Source organism: Myxine glutinosa, chromosome 4 (genome assembly GCF_964187855.1).
Source record: "Myxine glutinosa chromosome 4, kmMyxGlut1.1, whole genome shotgun sequence".
Classification (NCBI taxonomy): Eukaryota; Metazoa; Chordata; class Myxini; order Myxiniformes; family Myxinidae; genus Myxine; species Myxine glutinosa.
In genome coordinates, this window is record NC_136264.1 from 107661737 (window position 1) to 107685045 (window position 23309).

General features: G+C 40.6%; 1 protein-coding gene across 1 annotated transcript in view; it reads right to left on the reverse strand.

Annotated features, from left to right (window-relative positions):
* The window catches only part of LOC144891638 (uncharacterized), a 177890-nt gene that overhangs the window by 42256 nt on the left and 112325 nt on the right, over positions 1-23309 (reverse strand). Inside the window, exons 7-9 of the mRNA XM_078775288.1 lie at positions 20664-20806; positions 20569-20572; positions 18180-18303 (exon numbers count right to left, since the gene is read on the reverse strand). Coding sequence (XP_078631414.1) covers positions 18180-18303; positions 20569-20572; positions 20664-20806 — 271 coding nt within the window. The remainder of the gene's footprint in view (positions 1-18179; positions 18304-20568; positions 20573-20663; positions 20807-23309) is intronic.

Genomic DNA, 23309 nt, shown 5'->3' on the forward strand with positions numbered 1-23309 from the left:
GGGAAGCACTCATCAAGGGCATTCATATGAGGTATTACTCGATATGGTACCTACGATTTCAAAATTTGACCTTGGGGTCAATAATTTTCGACCTCCAGCGCTAACCATGAAGGTCAAGGCCGATCGCCACCAAAAACTAATCAGCTGAGCGCCGGACCATATACTAGATTCCCATGAAGTTTGGAGACGATCCGATCAAAGTTACTCAAAAAATTAGTGTTTCGTCGACCTCCATGATTGACCACAAAGTGACCTTGACCTTTGACCTTGACCTTCAAAATTTTGTGTGCTGAAGGGTATCTCTATAGGACTCTGATATGCGAAGTTACAGGAGTTTCCAATAATAACTGTGGTCTACAGAGTGATCTAAACGTGAAAAAAAAATGATTAACCACAAACAAAAAAACAAACAAACATACAAGCTGACTAATACATCTTGCAAAAACTTCGTTTTGGCAAGATAATAAAAATCACCCACAGGGTGAACCGTATCTTGCCAAAATGTGAAAATTCCGTTTTTTCGTCATGACGTCATCAAATGACGTCATAGCGTCAAACTGTTTACAGATCTGGGAAGCACTCATCAAGGGCATTCATATGAGGTATTACTCGATAGGGTACCTACGATTTCAAAATTTGACCTTGGGGTCAATAATTTTCGACCTCCAGCGCTAACCATGAAGGTCAAGGCCGATCGCCACCAAAAACTAATCAGCTGAGCGCCGGACCATATACTAGATTCCCATGAAGTTTGGAGACGATCCGATCAAAGTTACTCAAAAAATTAGTGTTTCGTCGACCTCCATGATTGGCCGCAAAGTGACCTTGACCTTTGACCTTGACCTTCATAATTTTGTGTGCTAAAGGGTATCTCTAAAAGACTCTGATATGCGAACTTACAAGAGTTTCCAAAGGGAACTGTGCTCTACAGAGTGACCTAAACAATGCGAACTAAAGCAATACAATATACATGAAAAGTGCAGTTTTTTCGTCATAACGCCGTCAAATGACGTCACATTGTCAAACTAGTTATATGTTTGGAAAGCACTCAACAAGGGCTTCAATTTGAGGTACTACTCGATATGGTAACTGAAACTTGAAAATTTTACCTTTTGGTCAAAATTGAATGACCTTCAAAATGACCTTGAAGGTCAAGGCCGATCGACACCAAAAACTAATCAGCTGAGCGCCATACCACACCCTATATACCCACCAAGTTTGGAGATCATAAGATCAAAGTTACTCAAAAAATAAGGGTTTCGTTGACCTCCATGATTGACCGCAAAGTGACCTTGACCTTTGACCTTGACCTTCAAAATTTTGTGTGCTGAAGGGTATCTCTATAGGACTCTGATATGCGAAGTTACAGGAGTTTCCAATAATAACTGTGGTCTACAGAGTGATCTAAACGTGAAAAAAAAATGATTAACCACAAACAAAAAAACAAACAAACAAATAAACATATGTCACCCACAGGGTGAACCGTATCTTGCCAAGTGACCTTGACCTTTGACCTTGACCTTCATAATTTTGTGTGCTAAAGGGTATCTCTAAAAGACTCTGATATGCGAACTTACAAGAGTTTCCAAAGGGAACTGTGCTCGACAGAGTGACCTAAACAATGCGAACTAAAGCAATACAATATACATGAAAAGTGCAGTTTTTTCGTCATAACGCCGTCAAATGACGTCACATTGTCAAACTAGTTATATGTTTGGAAAGCACTCAACAAGGGCTTCAATTTGAGGTACTACTCGATATGGTAACTGAAACTTGAAAATTTTACCTTTTGGTCAAAATTGAATGACCTTCAAAATGACCTTGAAGGTCAAGGCCGATCGACACCAAAAACTAATCAGCTGAGCGCCATACCACACCCTATATACCCACCAAGTTTGGAGATCATAAGATCAAAGTTACTCAAAAAATAAGGGTTTCGTTGACCTCCATGATTGACCCAATTGAATGACCTTCAAAATGACCTTGAAGGTCAAGGCCGATCGACACCAAAAACTAATCAGCTGAGCGCCATACCACACCCTATATACCCACCAAGTTTGGAGATCATAAGATCAAAGTTACTCAAAAAATAAGGGTTTCGTTGACCTCCATGATTGACCGCAAAGTGACCTTGACCTTTGACCTTGACCTTCAAAATTTTGTGTGCTGAAGGGTATCTCTATAGGACTCTGATATGCGAAGTTACAGGAGTTTCCAATAATAACTGTGGTAAATATGGTAACTGAAACTTGAAAATTTTACCTTTTGGTCAAAATTGAATGACCTTCAAAATGACCTTGAAGGTCAAGGCCGATCGACACCAAAAACTAATCAGCTGAGCGCCATACCACACCCTATATACCCACCAAGTTTGGAGATCATAAGATCAAAGTTACTCAAAAAATAAGGGTTTCGTTGACCTCCATGATTGACCCAATTGAATGACCTTCAAAATGACCTTGAAGGTCAAGGCCGATCGCCACCAAAAACTAATCAGCTGAGCGCCGGACCATATACTAGATTCCCATGAAGTTTGGAGACGATCCGATCAAAGTTACTCAAAAAATAAGGGTTTCGTTGACCTCCATGATTGACCGCAAAGTGACCTTGACCTTTGACCTTGACCTTCAAAATTTTGTGTGCTGAAGGGTATCTCTATAGGACTCTGATATGCGAAGTTACAGGAGTTTCCAATAATAACTGTGGTCTACAGAGTGATCTAAACGTGAAAAAAAAAAGATTAACCACAAACAAAAAAACAAACAAATAAAAATCACCCACAGGGTGAACCGTATCTTGCCAAAATGTGAAAATTCCGTTTTTTCGTCATGACGTCATCAAATGACGTCATAGCGTCAAACTGTTTACAGATCTGGGAAGCACTCATCAAGGGCATTCATATGAGGTATTACTCGATATGGAACCTACGATTTCAAAATTTGACCTTGGGGTCAATAATTTTCGACCTCCAGCGCTAACCATGAAGGTCAAGGCCGATCGCCACCAAAAACTAATCAGCTGAGCGCCGGACCATATACTAGATTCCCATGAAGTTTGGAGACGATCCGATCAAAGTTACTCAAAAAATTAGTGTTTCGTCGACCTCCATGATTGGCCGCAAAGTGACCTTGACCTTTGACCTTGACCTTCATAATTTTGTGTGCTAAAGGGTATCTCTAAAAGACTCTGATATGCGAACTTACAAGAGTTTCCAAAGGGAACTGTGCTCTACAGAGTGACCTAAACAATGCGAACTAAAGCAATACAATATACATGAAAAGTGCAGTTTTTTCGTCATAACGCCGTCAAATGACGTCACATTGTCAAACTAGTTATATGTTTGGAAAGCACTCAACAAGGGCTTCAATTTGAGGTACTACTCGATATGGTAACTGAAACTTGAAAATTTTACCTTTTGGTCAAAATTGAATGACCTTCAAAATGACCTTGAAGGTCAAGGCCGATCGACACCAAAAACTAATCAGCTGAGCGCCATACCACACCCTATATACCCACCAAGTTTGGAGATCATAAGATCAAAGTTACTCAAAAAATAAGGGTTTCGTTGACCTCCATGATTGACCGCAAAGTGACCTTGACCTTTGACCTTGACCTTCAAAATTTTGTGTGCTGAAGGGTATCTCTATAGGACTCTGATATGCGAAGTTACAGGAGTTTCCAATAATAACTGTGGTCTACAGAGTGATCTAAACGTGAAAAAAAAATGATTAACCACAAACAAAAAAATAATAACTGTGGTCTACAGAGTGATCTAAACGTGAAAAAAAAATGATTAACCACAAACAAAAAAAAAAAAAAAAAAAAAAAAAAACCTATGTCACCCACAGGGTGAACCGTATCTTGCCAAAATGTGAACATGAGTGACTTGCTTCAGGTCACACTGAGGTGAACAGAACTGCTATCCACTAGAAGCGACTCTTTGAGGAATGTCTGCCCACGAGATATTGAAAGATTTTGATGAGAACTGAGGAAATAATTTTTTCATGAAAATTCCGTTTTTTCGTCATGACGTCATCAAATGACGTCATAGCGTCAAACTGTTTACAGATCTGGGAAGCACTCATCAAGGGCATTCATATGAGGTATTACTCGATATGGTACCTACGATTTCAAAATTTGACCTTGGGGTCAATAATTTTCGACCTCCAGCGCTAACCATGAAGGTCAAGGCCGATCGCCACCAAAAACTAATCAGCTGAGCGCCGGACCATATACTAGATTCCCATGAAGTTTGGAGACGATCCGATCAAAGTTACTCAAAAAATAACGATTTCAACATTTGACCTTGGGGTCAATAATTTTCGACCTCCAGCGCTAACCATGAAGGTCAAGGCCGATCGCCACCAAAAACTAATCAGCTGAGCGCCGGACCATATACTAGATTCCCATGAAGTTTGGAGACGATCCGATCAAAGTTACTCAAAAAATAAGGGTTTCGTCGACCTCCATGATTGACCACAAAGTGACCTTGACCTTTGACCTTGACCTTCAAAATTTTGTGTGCTGAAGGGTATCTCTATAGGACTCTGATATGCGAAGTTACAGGAGTTTCCAATAATAACTGTGGTCTACAGAGTGATCTGAAGGTCAAGGTCAAAGGTCAAGGTCGACCTCCAGCGCTAACCATGAAGGTCAAGGCCGATCGCCACAAAAAACTAATCAGCTGAGCGCCGGACCATATACTAGATTCCCATGAAGTTTGGAGACGATCCGATCAAAGTTACTCAAAAAATAACGATTTCAACATTTGACCTTGGGGTCAATAATTTTCGACCTCCAGCGCTAACCATGAAGGTCAAGGCCGATCGCCACCAAAAACTAATCAGCTGAGCGCCGGACCATATACTAGATTCCCATGAAGTTTGGAGACGATCCGATCAAAGTTACTCAAAAAATAAGGGTTTCGTCGACCTCCATGATTGACCACAAAGTGACCTTGACCTTTGACCTTGACCTTCAAAATTTTGGGTGCTGAAGGGTATCTCTATAGGACTCTGATATGCGAAGTTACAGGAGTTTCCAATAATAACTGTGGTCTACAGAGTGATCTAAACGTGGAAAAAAAATGATTAACCACAAACAAAAAAACAAAAAAAATAAAACATCACCCACAGGGTGAACCGTATCTTGCCAGGGTTTCGTTGACCTCCATGATTGACCGCAAAGTGACCTTGACCTTTGACCTTGACCTTAATAATTTCGTATGGTGAATAGTATGTCTTCATGACCAACGCACATGAAATATTGAAAGATTTTGATGAGAACTGAGGAAATAATTTTTTCATGAAAATTCCGTTTTTTCGTCATGACGTCATCAAATGACGTCATAGCGTCAAACTGTTTACAGATCTGGGAAGCACTCATCAAGGGCATTCATATGAGGTATTACTCGATATGGTACCTACGATTTCAAAATTTGACCTTGGGGTCAATAATTTTCGACCTCCAGCGCTAACCATGAAGGTCAAGGCCGATCGCCACCAAAAACTAATCAGCTGAGCGCCGGACCAGATACTAGATTCCCATGAAGTTTGGAGACGATCCGATCAAAGTTACTCAAAAAATAAGGATTTCAACATTTGACCTTGGGGTCAATAATTTTCGACCTCCAGCGCTAACCATGAAGGTCAAGGTCGATCGCCACCAAAAACTAATCAGCTGAGCGCCGGACCATATACTAGATTCCCATGAAGTTTGGAGACGATCCGATCAAAGTTACTCAAAAAATAAGGGTTTTGTCGACCTCCATGATTGACCACAAAGTGACCTTGACCTTTGACCTTGACCTTCAAAATTTTGTGTGCTGAAGGGTATCTCTATAGGACTCTGATATGCGAAGTTACATGCGAAGATATGTGAAGATATGGTACCTACGATTTCAACATTTGACCTTGGGGTCAATAATTTTCGACCTCCAGCGCTAACCATGAAGGTCAAGGCCGATCGCCACCAAAAACTAATCAGCTGAGCGCCGGACCATATACTAGATTCCCATGAAGTTTGGAGACGATCCGATCAAAGTTACTCAAAAAATAAGGGTTTCAACATTTGACCTTGGGGTCAATAATTTTCGACCTCCAGCGCTAACCATGAAGGTCAAGGCCGATCGCCACCAAAAACTAATCAGCTGAGCGCCGGACCATATACTAGATTCCCATGAAGTTTGGAGACGATCCGATCAAAGTTACTCAAAAAATAAGGGTTTCGTCGACCTCCATGATTGACCACAAAGTGACCTTGACCTTTGACCTTGACCTTCAAAATTTTGTGTGCTGAAGGGTATCTCTATAGGACTCTGATATGCGAAGTTACATGCGAAGATATGCGAAGATATGGTACCTACGATTTCAACATTTGACCTTGGGGTCAATAATTTTCGACCTCCAGCGCTAACCATGAAGGTCAAGGCCGATCGCCACCAAAAACTAATCAGCTGAGCGCCGGACCATATACTAGATTCCCATGAAGTTTGGAGACGATCCGATCAAAGTTACTCAAAAAATAAGGGTTTCAACATTTGACCTTGGGGTCAATAATTTTCGACCTCCAGCGCTAACCATGAAGGTCAAGGCCGATCGCCACCAAAAACTAATCAGCTGAGCGCCGGACCATATACTAGATTCCCATGAAGTTTGGAGACGATCCGATCAAAGTTACTCAAAAAATAAGGGTTTCGTCGACCTCCACGATTGACCACAAAGTGACCTTGACCTTTGACCTTGACCTTCAAAATTTTGTGTGCTGAAGGGTATCTCTATAGGACTCTGATATGCGAAGTTACAGGAGTTTCCAATAATAACTGTGGTCTACAGAGTGATCTAAACGTGGAAAAAAAATGATTAACCACAAACAAAAAAACAAAAAAAAAAACAAACAAAAAAACAAACATACAAGCTGACTAATACATCTTGCAAAAACTTCGTTTTGGCAAGATAATAAACCTATGTCACCCACAGGGTGAACCGTATCTTGCCAAAATGTGAACATGAGTGACTTGCTTCAGGTCACACTGAGGTGAACAGAACTGCTATCCACTAGAAGCGACTCTTTGAGGAATGTCTGCCCACGAGATATTGAAAGATTTTGATGAGAACTGAGGAAATAATTTTTTCATGAAAATTCCGTTTTTTCGTCATGACGTCATCAAATGACGTCATAGCGTCAAACTGTTTACAGATCTGGGAAGCACTCATCAAGGGCATTCATATGAGGTATTACTCGATATGGTACCTACGATTTCAAAATTTGACCTTGGGGTCAATAATTTTCGACCTCCAGCGCTAACCATGAAGGTCAAGGCCGATCGCCACCAAAAACTAATCAGCTGAGCGCCGGACCATATACTAGATTCCCATGAAGTTTGGAGACGATCCGATCAAAGTTACTCAAAAAATAACGATTTCAACATTTGACCTTGGGGTCAATAATTTTCGACCTCCAGCGCTAACCATGAAGGTCAAGGCCGATCGCCACCAAAAACTAATCAGCTGAGCGCCGGACCATATACTAGATTCCCATGAAGTTTGGAGACGATCCGATCAAAGTTACTCAAAAAATAAGGGTTTCGTCGACCTCCATGATTGACCACAAAGTGACCTTGACCTTTGACCTTGACCTTCAAAATTTTGTGTGCTGAAGGGTATCTCTATAGGACTCTGATATGCGAAGTTACAGGAGTTTCCAATAATAACTGTGGTCTACAGAGTGATCTGAAGGTCAAGGTCAAAGGTCAAGGTCGACCTCCAGCGCTAACCATGAAGGTCAAGGCCGATCGCCACAAAAAACTAATCAGCTGAGCGCCGGACCATATACTAGATTCCCATGAAGTTTGGAGACGATCCGATCAAAGTTACTCAAAAAATAACGATTTCAACATTTGACCTTGGGGTCAATAATTTTCGACCTCCAGCGCTAACCATGAAGGTCAAGGCCGATCGCCACCAAAAACTAATCAGCTGAGCGCCGGACCATATACTAGATTCCCATGAAGTTTGGAGACGATCCGATCAAAGTTACTCAAAAAATAAGGGTTTCGTCGACCTCCATGATTGACCACAAAGTGACCTTGACCTTTGACCTTGACCTTCAAAATTTTGGGTGCTGAAGGGTATCTCTATAGGACTCTGATATGCGAAGTTACAGGAGTTTCCAATAATAACTGTGGTCTACAGAGTGATCTAAACGTGGAAAAAAAATGATTAACCACAAACAAAAAAACAAAAAAATAAAACATCACCCACAGGGTGAACCGTATCTTGCCAGGGTTTCGTTGACCTCCATGATTGACCGCAAAGTGACCTTGACCTTTGACCTTGACCTTAATAATTTCGTATGGTGAATAGTATGTCTTCATGACCAACGCACATGAAATATTGAAAGATTTTGATGAGAACTGAGGAAATAATTTTTTCATGAAAATTCCGTTTTTTCGTCATGACGTCATCAAATGACGTCATAGCGTCAAACTGTTTACAGATCTGGGAAGCACTCATCAAGGGCATTCATATGAGGTATTACTCGATATGGTACCTACGATTTCAAAATTTGACCTTGGGGTCAATAATTTTCGACCTCCAGCGCTAACCATGAAGGTCAAGGCCGATCGCCACCAAAAACTAATCAGCTGAGCGCCGGACCATATACTAGATTCCCATGAAGTTTGGAGACGATCCGATCAAAGTTACTCAAAAAATAAGGATTTCAACATTTGACCTTGGGGTCAATAATTTTCGACCTCCAGCGCTAACCATGAAGGTCAAGGCCGATCGCCACCAAAAACTAATCAGCTGAGCGCCGGACCATATACTAGATTCCCATGAAGTTTGGAGACGATCCGATCAAAGTTACTCAAAAAATAAGGGTTTCGTCGACCTCCATGATTGACCACAAAGTGACCTTGACCTTTGACCTTGACCTTCAAAATTTTGTGTGCTGAAGGGTATCTCTATAGGACTCTGATATGCGAAGTTACATGCGAAGATATGCGAAGATATGGTACCTACGATTTCAACATTTGACCTTGGGGTCAATAATTTTCGACCTCCAGCGCTAACCATGAAGGTCAAGGCCGATCGCCACCAAAAACTAATCAGCTGAGCGCCGGACCATATACTAGATTCCCATGAAGTTTGGAGACGATCCGATCAAAGTTACTCAAAAAATAAGGGTTTCAACATTTGACCTTGGGGTCAATAATTTTCGACCTCCAGCGCTAACCATGAAGGTCAAGGCCGATCGCCACCAAAAACTAATCAGCTGAGCGCCGGACCATATACTAGATTCCCATGAAGTTTGGAGACGATCCGATCAAAGTTACTCAAAAAATAAGGGTTTCGTCGACCTCCATGATTGACCACAAAGTGACCTTGACCTTTGACCTTGACCTTCAAAATTTTGTGTGCTGAAGGGTATCTCTATAGGACTCTGATATGCGAAGTTACAGGAGTTTCCAATAATAACTGTGGTCTACAGAGTGATCTAAACGTGGAAAAAAAATGATTAACCACAAACAAAAAAACAAAAAAACAAACAAAAAAACAAACATACAAGCTGACTAATACATCTTGCAAAAACTTCGTTTTGGCAAGATAATGAACATATGTCACCCACAGGGTGAACCGTATCTTGCCAAAATGTGAACATGAGTGACTTGCTTCAGGTCACAGTGAGGTGAACAGAACTGCTATCCACTAGAAGCGCAAAGTGACCTTGACCTTTGACCTTGACCTTAATAATTTCGTATGGGGAATAGTATGTCTTCATGACCAACGCACATGAAATATTGAAAGATTTTGATGAGAACTGAGGAAATAATTTTTTCATGAAAATTCCGTTTTTTCGTCATGACGTCATCAAATGACGTCATAGCGTCAAACTGTTTACAGATCTGGGAAGCACTCATCAAGGGCATTCATATGAGGTATTACTCGATATGGTACCTACGATTTCAAAATTTGACCTTGGGGTCAATAATTTTCGACCTCCAGCGCTAACCATGAAGGTCAAGGCCGATCGCCACCAAAAAATAATCAGCTGAGCGCCGGACCATATACTAGATTCCCATGAAGTTTGGAGACGATCCGATCAAAGTTACTCAAAAAATAAGGATTTCAACATTTGACCTTGGGGTCAATAATTTTCGACCTCCAGCGCTAACCATGAAGGTCAAGACCGATCGCCACCAAAAACTAATCAGCTGAGCGCCGGACCATATACTAGATTCCCATGAAGTTTGGAGACGATCCGATCAAAGTTACTCAAAAAATAAGGGTTTCGTCGACCTCCATGATTGACCACAAAGTGACCTTGACCTTTGACCTTGACCTTCAAAATTTTGTGTGCTGAAGGGTATCTCTATAGGACTCTGATATGCGAAGTTACATGCGAAGATATGCGAAGATATGGTACCTACGATTTCAACATTTGACCTTGGGGTCAATAATTTTCGACCTCCAGCGCTAACCATGAAGGTCAAGGCCGATCGCCACCAAAAACTAATCAGCTGAGCGCCGGACCATATACTAGATTCCCATGAAGTTTGGAGACGATCCGATCAAAGTTACTCAAAAAATAAGGGTTTCAACATTTGACCTTGGGGTCAATAATTTTCGACCTCCAGTGCTAACCATGAAGGTCAAGGCCGATCGCCACCAAAAACTAATCAGCTGAGCGCCGGACCATATACTAGATTCCCATGAAGTTTGGAGACGATCCGATCAAAGTTACTCAAAAAATAAGGGTTTCGTCGACCTCCATGATTGACCACAAAGTGACCTTGACCTTTGACCTTGACCTTCAAAATTTTGTGTGCTGAAGGGTATCTCTATAGGACTCTGATATGCGAAGTTACAGGAGTTTCCAATAATAACTGTGGTCTACAGAGTGATCTAAACGTGAAAAAAAATGATTAACCACAAACAAAAAAACAAAAAAACAAACAAAAAAACAAACATACAAGCTGACTAATACATCTTGCAAAAACTTCGTTTTGGCAAGATAAAAAACAAACAAAAAAACAAACATACAAGCTGACTAATACATCTAGCAAAAACTTCGTTTTGGCAAGATAAAAAACAAACAAAAAAACAAACATACAAGCTGACTAATACATCTTGCAAAAACTTCGTTTTGGCAAGATAATGAACATATGTCACCCACAGGGTGAACCGTATCTTGCCATTTGACCTTGACCTTAATAATTTCGTATGGTGAATAGTATGTCTTCATGACCAACGCACATGAAATATTGAAAGATTTTGATGAGAACTGAGGAAATAATTTTTTCATGAAAATTCCGTTTTTTCGTCATGACGTCATCAAATGACGTCACATTGTCAAACTGTTTACAGATCTGGGAAGCACTCATCAAGGGCATTCATATGAGGTATTACTCGATATGGTACCTACGATTTCAAAATTTGACCTTGGGGTCAATAATTTTCGACCTCCAGCGCTAACCATGAAGGTCAAGGCCGATCGCCACCAAAAACTAATCAGCTGAGCGCCGGACCATATACTAGATTCCCATGAAGTTTGGAGACGATCCGATCAAAGTTATTCAAAAAATAAGGATTTCAACATTTGACCTTGGGGTCAATAATTTTCGACCTCCAGCGCTAACCATGAAGGTCAAGGCCGATCGCCACCAAAAACTAATCAGCTGAGCGCCGGACCATATACTAGATTCCCATGAAGTTTGGAGACGATCCGATCAAAGTTACTCAAAAAATAAGGGTTTCGTCGACCTCCATGATTGACCACAAAGTGACCTTGACCTTTGACCTTGACCTTCGAAATTTTGTGTGCTGAAGGGTATCTCTATAGGACTCTGATATGCGAAGTTACATGCGAAGATATGCGAAGATATGGTACCTACGATTTCAACATTTGACCTTGGGGTCAATAATTTTCGACCTCCAGCGCTAACCATGAAGGTCAAGGCCGATCGCCAACAAAAACTAATCAGCTGAGCGCCGGACCATATACTAGATTCCCATGAAGTTTGGAGACGATCCGATCAAAGTTACTCAAAAAATAAGGGTTTCAACATTTGACCTTGGGGTCAATAATTTTCGACCTCCAGCGCTAACCATGAAGGTCAAGGCCGATCGCCACCAAAAACTAATCAGCTGAGCGCCGGACCATATACTAGATTCCCTTGAAGTTTGGAGACGATCCGATCAAAGTTACTCAAAAAATAAGGGTTTCGTCGACCTCCATGATTGACCACAAAGTGACCTTGACCTTTGACCTTGACCTTCAAAATTTTGTGTGCTGAAGGGTATCTCTATAGGACTCTGATATGCGAAGTTACAGGAGTTTCCAATAATAACTGTGGTCTACAGAGTGATCTAAACGTGGAAAAAAAATGATTAACCACAAACAAAAAAACAAAAAAAAAAACAAACAAAAAAATAAAACATCACCCACAGGGTGAACCGTATCTTGCCAGGGTTTCGTTGACCTCCATGATTGACCGCAAAGTGACCTTGACCTTTGACCTTGACCTTAATAATTTCGTATGGTGAATAGTATGTCTTCATGACCAACGCACATGAAATATTGAAAGATTTTGATGAGAACTGAGGAAATAATTTTTTCATGAAAATTCCGTTTTTTCGTCATGACGTCATCAAATGACGTCATAGCGTCAAACTGTTTACAGATCTGGGAAGCACTCATCAAGGGCATTCATATGAGGTATTACTCGATATGGTACCTACGATTTCAAAATTTGACCTTGGGGTCAATAATTTTCGACCTCCAGCGCTAACCATGAAGGTCAAGGCCGATCGCCACCAAAAACTAATCAGCTGAGCGCCTGACCATATACTAGATACCCACCAAGTTTGGAGACGATCCGATCAAAGTTACTCAAAAAATAAGGGTTTCGTTGACCTCCATGATTGACCGCAAAGTGACCTTGACCTTTGACCTTGACCTTCAAAATTTTGTGTGCTGAAGGGTATCTCTATAGGACTCTGATATGCGAAGTTACAGGAGTTTCCAATAATAACTGTGGTCTACAGAGTGATCTAAACGTGAAAAAAAAATGATTAACCACAAACAAAAAAACAAAATGAAGGTCAAGGCCGATCGCCACCAAAAACTAATCAGCTGAGCGCCGGACCATATGCTAGATACCCACCAAGTTTGGAGACGATCCGATCAAAGTTACTCAAAAAATAAGGGTTTCGTTGACCTCCATGATTGACCGCAAAGTGACCTTGACCTTTGACCTTGGAAGGTCAAGGCCGATCGCCACCAAAAACTAATCAGCTGAGCGCGGGACCATATACTAGATATCCACCAAGTTTGGAGACGATCCGATCAAAGTTACTCAAAAAATAAGGGTTTCGTCGACCTCCATGATTGACCACAAAGTGACCTTGACCTTTGACCTTGACCTTCAAAATTTTGTGTGCTGAAGGGTATCTCTATAGGACTCTGATATGCGAAGTTACAGGAGTTTCCAATAATAACTGTGGTCTACAGAGTGATCTAAACGTGGAAAAAAAATGATTAACCACAAACAAAAAAACAAAAAAAAAAACAAACAAATAAACCTATGTCACCCACAGGGTGAACCGTATCTTGCCAAAATGTGAACATGAGTGACTTGCTTCAGGTCACACTGAGGTGAACAGAACTGCTATCCACTAGAAGCGACTCTTTGAGGAATGTCTGCCCACGAGATATTGAAAGATTTTGATGAGAACTGAGGAAATAATTTTTTCATGAAAATTCCGTTTTTTCGTCATGACGTCATCAAATGACGTCATAGCGTCAAACTGTTTACAGATCTGGGAAGCACTCATCAAGGGCATTCATATGAGGTATTACTCGATATGGTACCTACGATTTCAAAATTTGACCTTGGGGTCAATAATTTTCGACCTCCAGCGCTAACCATGAAGGTCAAGGCCGATCGCCACCAAAAACTAATCAGCTGAGCGCCGGACCATATACTAGATTCCCATGAAGTTTGGAGACGATCCGATCAAAGTTACTCAAAAAATAACGATTTCAACATTTGACCTTGGGGTCAATAATTTTCGACCTCCAGCGCTAACCATGAAGGTCAAGGCCGATCGCCACCAAAAACTAATCAGCTGAGCGCCGGACCATATACTAGATTCCCATGAAGTTTGGAGACGATCTGATCAAAGTTACTCAAAAAATAAGGGTTTCGTCGACCTCCATGATTGACCACAAAGTGACCTTGACCTTTGACCTTGACCTTCAAAATTTTGTGTGCTGAAGGGTATCTCTATAGGACTCTGATATGCGAAGTTACAGGAGTTTCTAATAATAACTGTGGTCTACAGAGTGATCTGAAGGTCAAGGTCAAAGGTCAAGGTCGACCTCCAGCGCTAACCATGAAGGTCAAGGCCGATCGCCACAAAAAACTAATCAGCTGAGCGCCGGACCATATACTAGATTCCCATGAAGTTTGGAGACGATCCGATCAAAGTTACTCAAAAAATAACGATTTCAACATTTGACCTTGGGGTCAATAATTTTCGACCTCCAGCGCTAACCATGAAGGTCAAGGCCGATCGCCACCAAAAACTAATCAGCTGAGCGCCGGACCATATACTAGATTCCCATGAAGTTTGGAGACGATCCGATCAAAGTTACTCAAAAAATAAGGGTTTCGTCGACCTCCATGATTGACCACAAAGTGACCTTGACCTTTGACCTTGACCTTCAAAATTTTGGGTGCTGAAGGGTATCTCTATAGGACTCTGATATGCGAAGTTACAGGAGTTTCCAATAATAACTGTGGTCTACAGAGTGATCTAAACGTGGAAAAAAAATGATTAACCACAAACAAAAAAACAAACAAAAAAACAAACAAAAAAACAAACATACAAGCTGACTAATACATCTTGCAAAAACTTCGTTTTGGCAAGATAAAAAACAAACATACAAGCTGACTAATACATCTTGCAAAAACTTCGTTTTGGCAAGATAACAAACAAAAAAAACATATGTCACCCACAGGGTGAACCGTATCTTGCCAAAATGTGAACATGAGTGACTTGCTTCAGGTCACACTGAGGTGAACAGAACTGCTATCCACTAGAAGCGACTCTTTGAGGAATGTCTGCCCACGAGATATTGAAAGATTTTGATGAGAACTGAGGAAATAATTGTTTCATGAAAATTCCGTTTTTTCGTCATGACGTCATCAAATGACGTCATAGCGTCAAACTGTTTACAGATCTGGGAAGCACTCATCAAGGGCATTCATATGAGGTATTACTCGATATGGTACCTACGATTTCAAAATTTGACCTTGGGGTCAATAATTTTCGACCTCCAGCGCTAACCATGAAGGTCAAGGCCGATCGCCACCAAAAACTAATCAGCTGAGCGCCGGACCATATACTAGATTCCCATGAAGTTTGGAGACGATCCGATCAAAGTTACTCAAAAAATAAGGATTTCAACATTTGACCTTGGGGTCAATAATTTTCGACCTCCAGCGCTAACCATGAAGGTCAAGGCCGATCGCCACCAAAAACTAATCAGCTGAGCGCCGGACCATATACTAGATTCCCATGAAGTTTGGAGACGATCCGATCAAAGTTACTCAAAAAATAAGGGTTTCGTCGACCTCCATGATTGACCACAAAGTGACCTTGACCTTTGACCTTGACCTTCAAAATTTTGTGTGCTGAAGGGTATCTCTATAGGACTCTGATATGCGAAGTTACATGCGAAGATATGCGAAGATATGGTACCTACGATTTCAACATTTGACCTTGGGGTCAATAATTTTCGACCTCCAGCGCTAACCATGAAGGTCAAGGCCGATCGCCACCAATAACTAATCAGCTGAGCACCGGACCATATACTAGATTCCCATGAAGTTTGGAGACGATCCGATCAAAGTTACTCAAAAAATAAGGGTTTCAACATTTGACCTTGGGGTCAATAATTTTCGACCTCCAGCGCTAACCATGAAGGTCAAGGCCGATCGCCACCAAAAACTAATCAGCTGAGCGCCGGACCATATACTACATTCCCATGAAGTTTGGAGACGATCCGATCAAAGTTACTCAAAAAATAAGGGTTTCGTCGACCTCCATGATTGACCACAAAGTGACCTTGACCTTTGACCTTGACCTTCAAAATTTTGTGTGCTGAAGGGTATCTCTATAGGACTCTGATATGCGAAGTTACAGGAGTTTCCAATAATAACTGTGGTCTACAGAGTGATCTAAACGTGGAAAAAAAATGATTAACCACAAACAAAAAAACAAAAAAACAAACAAAAAAACAAATAAACCTATGTCACCCACAGGGTGAACCGTATCTTGCCAAAATGTGAACATGAGTGACTTGCTTCAGGTCACACTGAGGTGAACAGAACTGCTATCCACTAGAAGCGACTCTTTGAGGAATGTCTGCCCACGAGATATTGAAAGATTTTGATGAGAACTGAGGAAATAATTTTTTCATGAAAATTCCGTTTTTTCGTCATGACGTCATCAAATGACGTCATAGCGTCAAACTGTTTACAGATCTGGGAAGCACTCATCAAGGGCATTCATATGAGGTATTACTCGATATGGTACCTACGATTTCAAAATTTGACCTTGGGGTCAATAATTTTCGACCTCCAGCGCTAACCATGAAGGTCAAGGCCGATCGCCACCAAAAACTAATCAGCTGAGCGCCGGACCATATACTAGATTCCCATGAAGTTTGGAGACGATCCGATCAAAGTTACTCAAAAAATAACGATTTCAACATTTGACCTTGGGGTCAATAATTTTCGACCTCCAGCGCTAACCATGAAGGTCAAGGCCGATCGCCACCAAAAACTAATCAGCTGAGCGCCGGACCATATACTAGATTCCCATGAAGTTTGGAGACGATCCGATCAAAGTTACTCAAAAAATAAGGGTTTCGTCGACCTCCATGATTGACCACAAAGTGACCTTGACCTTTGACCTTGACCTTCAAAATTTTGTGTGCTGAAGGGTATCTCTATAGGACTCTGATATGCGAAGTTACAGGAGTTTCCAATAATAACTGTGGTCTACAGAGTGATCTGAAGGTCAAGGTCAAAGGTCAAGGTCGACCTCCAGCGCTAACCATGAAGGTCAAGGCCGATCGCCACAAAAAACTAATCAGCTGAGCGCCGGACCATATACTAGATTCCCATGAAGTTTGGAGACGATCCGATCAAAGTTACTCAAAAAATAACGATTTCAACATTTGACCTTGGGGTCAATAATTTTCGACCTCCAGCGCTAACCATGAAGGTCAAGGCCGATCGCCACCAAAAACTAATCAGCTGAGCGCCGGACCATATACTAGATTCCCATGAAGTTTGGAGACGATCCGATCAAAGTTACTCAAAAAATAAGGGTTTCGTCGACCTCCATGATTGACCACAAAGTGACCTTGACCTTTGACCTTGACCTTCAAAATTTTGGGTGCTGAAGGGTATCTCTATAGGACTCTGATATGCGAAGTTACAGGAGTTTCCAATAATAACTGTGGTCTACAGAGTGATCTAAACGTGGAAAAAAAATGATTAACCACAAACAAAAAAACAAACAAAAAAACAAACAAAAAAACAAACATACAAGCTGACTAATACATCTTGCAAAAACTTCGTTTTGGCAAGATAACAAAAAAACAAACATACAAGCTGACTAATACATCTTGCAAAAACTTCGTTTTGGCAAGATAACAAACAAACATACAAGCTGACTGATACATCTAGCAAAAACTTCGTTTTGGCAAGATAATGAACATATGTCACCCACAGGGTGAACCGTATCTTGCCAAAATGTGAACATGAGTGACTTGCTTCAGGTCACACTGAGGTGAACAGAACTGCTATCCACTAGAAGCGACTCTTTGAGGAATGTCTGCCCACGAGATATTCCGATGATAATCGTTCTAGAGAGTGACCTTGAAAAATACGTGTTTGCCTTATAACGTCACCAAATGACGTCATTTATATAATGTCTAAAGCTTGACTTTTATACGAAACACTCATCAACGGCCTCAATTTGAGGTACTACACGATATGTTTCCTAAAAGTTGAAAATTTTACCTTGGGGTCAAATATTTTCGACCTCCAGTGCTAACCATGAAGGTCAAGGTCGGTCAACACCAACAATTACAATTACAATTACAATGTGAATGTCGTTTGATATCAGGTCGGTATATTTGAAAATTTTCGATATATTTTCGACCTCAGCGCTAACCATGAACGTCAAGGCCGTTCGCCACCAAAAACTGATCAGCTGTGCACTAGACCATATACTACAATATTGTAAAGTTTCGAGCTGATTCGACTAACAATACTCCAAACATAAGGGTTTAGTTGACCTCCATGATTGGCCGCAAAGTGACCTTAACCTTTGACCTTGACCTTCATAATTTTGTGTGCTAAAGGGTATCTCTAAAAGACTCTGATATGCGAACTTACAAGAGTTTCCAAAGGGAACTGTGCTCTACAGAGTGACCTAAACAATGCGAACTAAAGCAATACAATATACATGAAAAGTGCAGTTTTTTCGTCATAACGCCGTCAAATGACGTCACATTGTCAAACTAGTTATATGTTTGGAAAGCACTCAACAAGGGCTTCAATTTGAGGTACTACTCGATATGGTAACTGAAACTTGAAAATTTTACCTTTTGGTCAAAATTGAATGACCTTCAAAATGACCTTGAAGGTCAAGGCCGATCGACACCAAAAACTAATCAGCTGAGCGCCATACCACACCCTATATACCCACCAAGTTTGGAGATCATAAGATCAAAGTTACTCAAAAAATAAGGGTTTCGTTGACCTCCATGATTGACCGCAAAGTGACCTTGACCTTTGACCTTGACCTTAATAATTTCGTATGGTGAATAGTATGTCTTCATGACCAACGCACATGAAATATTGAAAGATTTTGATGAGAACTGAGGAAATAATTTTTTCATGAAAATTCAGTTTTTTCGTCATGACGTCATCAAATGACGTCATAGCGTCAAACTGTTTACAGATCTGGGAAGCACTCATCAAGGGCATTCATATGAGGTATTACTCGATATGGTACCTACGATTTCAAAATTTGACCTTGGGGTCAATAATTTTCGACCTCCAGCGCTAACCATGAAGGTCAAGGCCGATCGCCACCAAAAACTAATCAGCTGAGCGCCGGACCATATACTAGATTCCCATGAAGTTTGGAGACGATCCGATCAAAGTTACTCAAAAAATTAGTGTTTCGTCGACCTCCATGATTGACCACAAAGTGACCTTGACCTTTGACCTTGACCTTCAAAATTTTGTGTGCTGAAGGGTATCTCTATAGGACTCTGATATGCGAAGTTACAGGAGTTTCCAATAATAACTGTGGTCTACAGAGTGATCTAAACGTGAAAAAAAATGATTAACCACAAACAAAAAAACAAACAAACATACAAGCTGACTAATACATCTTGCAAAAACTTCGTTTTGGCAAGATAATAAACATATGTCACCCACAGGGTGAACCGTATCTTGCCAAAATGTGAACATGAGTGACTTGCTTCAGGTCACACTGAGGTGAACAGAACTGCTATCCACTAGAAGCGACTCTTTGAGGAATGTCTGCCCACGAGATATTCCGATGATAATCGTTCTAGAGAGTGACCTTGAAAAATACGTGTTTGCCTTATAACGTCACCAAATGACGTCATTTATATAATGTCTAAAGCTTGACCTTGACCTATAAATGTCTAAAGCTTCACTTCGCAAAGTGACCTTGACCTTTGACCTTGACCTTAATAATTTCGTATGGTGAATAGTATGTCTTCATGACCAACGCACATGAAATATTGAAAGATTTTGATGAGAACTGAGGAAATAATTTTTTCATGAAAATTCCGTTTTTTCGTCATGACGTCATCAAATGACGTCATAGCGTCAAACTGTTTACAGATCTGGGAAGCACTCATCAAGGGCATTCATATGAGGTATTACTCGATATGGTACCTACGATTTCAAAATTTGACCTTGGGGTCAATAATTTTCGACCTCCAGCGCTAACCATGAAGGTCAAGGCCGATCGCCACCAAAAACTAATCAGCTGAGCGCCGGACCATATACTAGATTCCCATGAAGTTTGGAGACGATCCGATCAAAGTTACTCAAAAAATAAGGGTTTGGTTGACCTCCATGATTGACCGCAAAGTGACCTTGACCTTTGACCTTGACCTTCAAAATTTTGTGTGCTGAAGGGTATCTCTATAGGACTCTGATATGCGAAGTTACAGGAGTTTCCAATAATAACTGTGGTCTACAGAGTGATCTAAACGTGAAAAAAAAATAAAGTGTTAACGTGCTCGCATTGGAACAATTATGTCTTCGCTCAATGATATGCCAAGTTAATATGATGAAAATAATCTGCTCATGGATATATGTCCTAGTCAACTCGTGGTTTGTAATTCTTTGTAAATACGTCTGGCGCTCGTTGTCATAATATTACTTCGATAGGAAGTATGCCTCGAAATTCATGTATATAAAACAGAATTGTTTACTGTTCTGTAAATACGAATAACAGAATCATTCGTATACATGTACATGTCACCCTATCCTGCACTCTGAATATCACAAATCAAAAGACTGAGCTCACCAACGTCCGAGATTTGGCCGCGAATCTTGTGAATGTCGTTTGATATCAGGTCGGTATATTTGAAAATTTTCGATATATTTCCGACCTCAGCGCTAACCATGAACGTCAAGGCCGTTCGCCACCAAAAACTGATCAGCTGTGCACTAGACCATATACTACAATATTGTAAAGTTTCGAGCTGATTCGACTAACAATACTCCAAACATAAGGGTTTAGTTGACCTCCATGATTGGCCGCAAAGTGACCTTGACCTTTGACCTTGACCTTCATAATTTTGTGTGCTAAAGGGTACCTCTAAAAGACTCTGATATGCGAACTTACAAGAGTTTCCAAAGGGAACTGTGCTCTACAGAGTGACCTAAACAATGCGAACTAAAGCAATACAATATACATGAAAAGTGCAGTTTTTTCGTCATAACGCCGTCAAATGACGTCACATTGTCAAACTAGTTATATGTTTGGAAAGCACTCAACAAGGGCTTCAATTTGAGGTACTACTCGATATGGTAACTGAAACTTGAAAATTTTACCTTTTGGTCAAAATTGAATGACCTTCAAAATGACCTTGAAGGTCAAGGCCGATCGACACCAAAAACTAATCAGCTGAGCGCCATACCACACCCTATATACCCACCAAGTTTGGAGATCATAAGATCAAAGTTACTCAAAAAATAAGGGTTTCGTTGACCTCCATGATTGACCGCAAAGTGACCTTGACCTTTGACCTTGACCTTCAAAATTTTGTGTGCTGAAGGGTATCTCTATAGGACTCTGATATGCGAAGTTACAGGAGTTTCCAATAATAACTGTGGTCTACAGAGTGATCTAAACGTGAAAAAAAAATGATTAACCACAAACAAAAAAACAAACAAATGAACATATGTCACCCACAGGGTGAACCGTATCTTGCCATTTGACCTTGACCTTAATAATTTCGTATGGTGAATAGTATGTCTTCATGACCAACGCACATGAAATATTGAAAGATTTTGATGAGAACTGAGGAAATAATTTTTTCATGAAAATTCCGTTTTTTCGTCATGACGTCATCAAATGACGTCATAGCGTCAAACTGTTTACAGATCTGGGAAGCACTCATCAAGGGCATTTATATGAGGTATTACTCGATATGGTAACTGAAACTTGAAAATTTTACCTTTTGGTCAAAATTGAATGACCTTCAAAATGACCTTGAAGGTCAAGGCCGATCGACACCAAAAACTAATCAACTGAGCGCCATACCACACCCTATATACCCACCAAGTTTGGAGATCATAAGATCAAAGTTACTCAAAAAATAAGGGTTTCGTAATTTGACCTTGGGGTCAATAATTTTCGACCTCCAGCGCTAACCATGAAGGTCAAGGCCGATCGCCACCAAAAACTAATCACCTGAGCGCCGGACCATATACTAGATTCCCATGAAGTTTGGAGACGATCCGATGAAAGTTACTCAAAAAATAAGGGTTTCGTCGACCTCCATGATTGACCACAAAGTGACCTTGACCTTTGACCTTGACCTTCAAAATTTTGTGTGCTGAAGGGTATCTCTATAGGACTCTGATATGCGAAGTTACATGCGAACATATGCGAAGATATGGTACCTACGATTTCAACATTTGACCTTGGGGTCAATAATTTTCGACCTCCAGCGCTAACCATGAAGGTCAAGGCCGATCGCCACCAAAAACTAATCAGCTAAGCGCCGGACCATATACTAGATTCCCATGAAGTTTGGAGACGATCCGATCAAAGTTACTCAAAAAATAAGGGTTTCAACATTTGACCTTGGGGTCAATAATTTTCGACCTCCAGCGCTAACCATGAAGGTCAAGGCCGATCGCCACCAAAAACTAATCAGCTGAGCGCCGGACCATATACTAGATTCCCATGAAGTTTGGAGACGATCCGATCAAAGTTACTCAAGAAATAAGGATTTCAACATTTGACCTTGGGGTCAATAATTTTCGACCTCCAGCGCTAACCATGAAGGTCAAGGCCGATCGCCACCAAAAACTAATCAGCTGAGCGCCGGACCATATACTAGATTCCCATGAAGTTTGGAGACGATCCGATCAAAGTTACTCAAAAAATAAGGGTTTCGTCGACCTCCATGATTGACCACAAAGTGACCTTGACCTTTGACCTTGACCTTCAAAATTTTGTGTGCTGAAGGGTATCTCTATAGGACTCTGATATGCGAAGTTACAGGAGTTTCCAATAATAACTGTGGTCTACAGAGTGATCTAAACGTGAAAAAAAATGATTAACCACAAACAAAAAAACAAAAAAACAAACAAAAAAACAAACAAAAAAACAAACATACAAGCTGACTAATACATCTTGCAAAAACTTCGTTTTGGCAAGATAAAAACAAACAAAAAAACAAACATACAAGCTGACTAATACATCTTGCAAAAACTTCGTTTTGGCAAGATAATGAACATATGTCACCCACAGGGTGAACCGTATCTTGCCATTTGACCTTGACCTTAATAATTTCGTATGGTGAATAGTATGTCTTCATGACCAACGCACATGAAATATTGAAAGATTTTGATGAGAACTGAGGAAATAATTTTTTCATGAAAATTCCGTTTTTTCGTCATGACGTCATCAAATGACGTCATAGCGTCAAACTGTTTA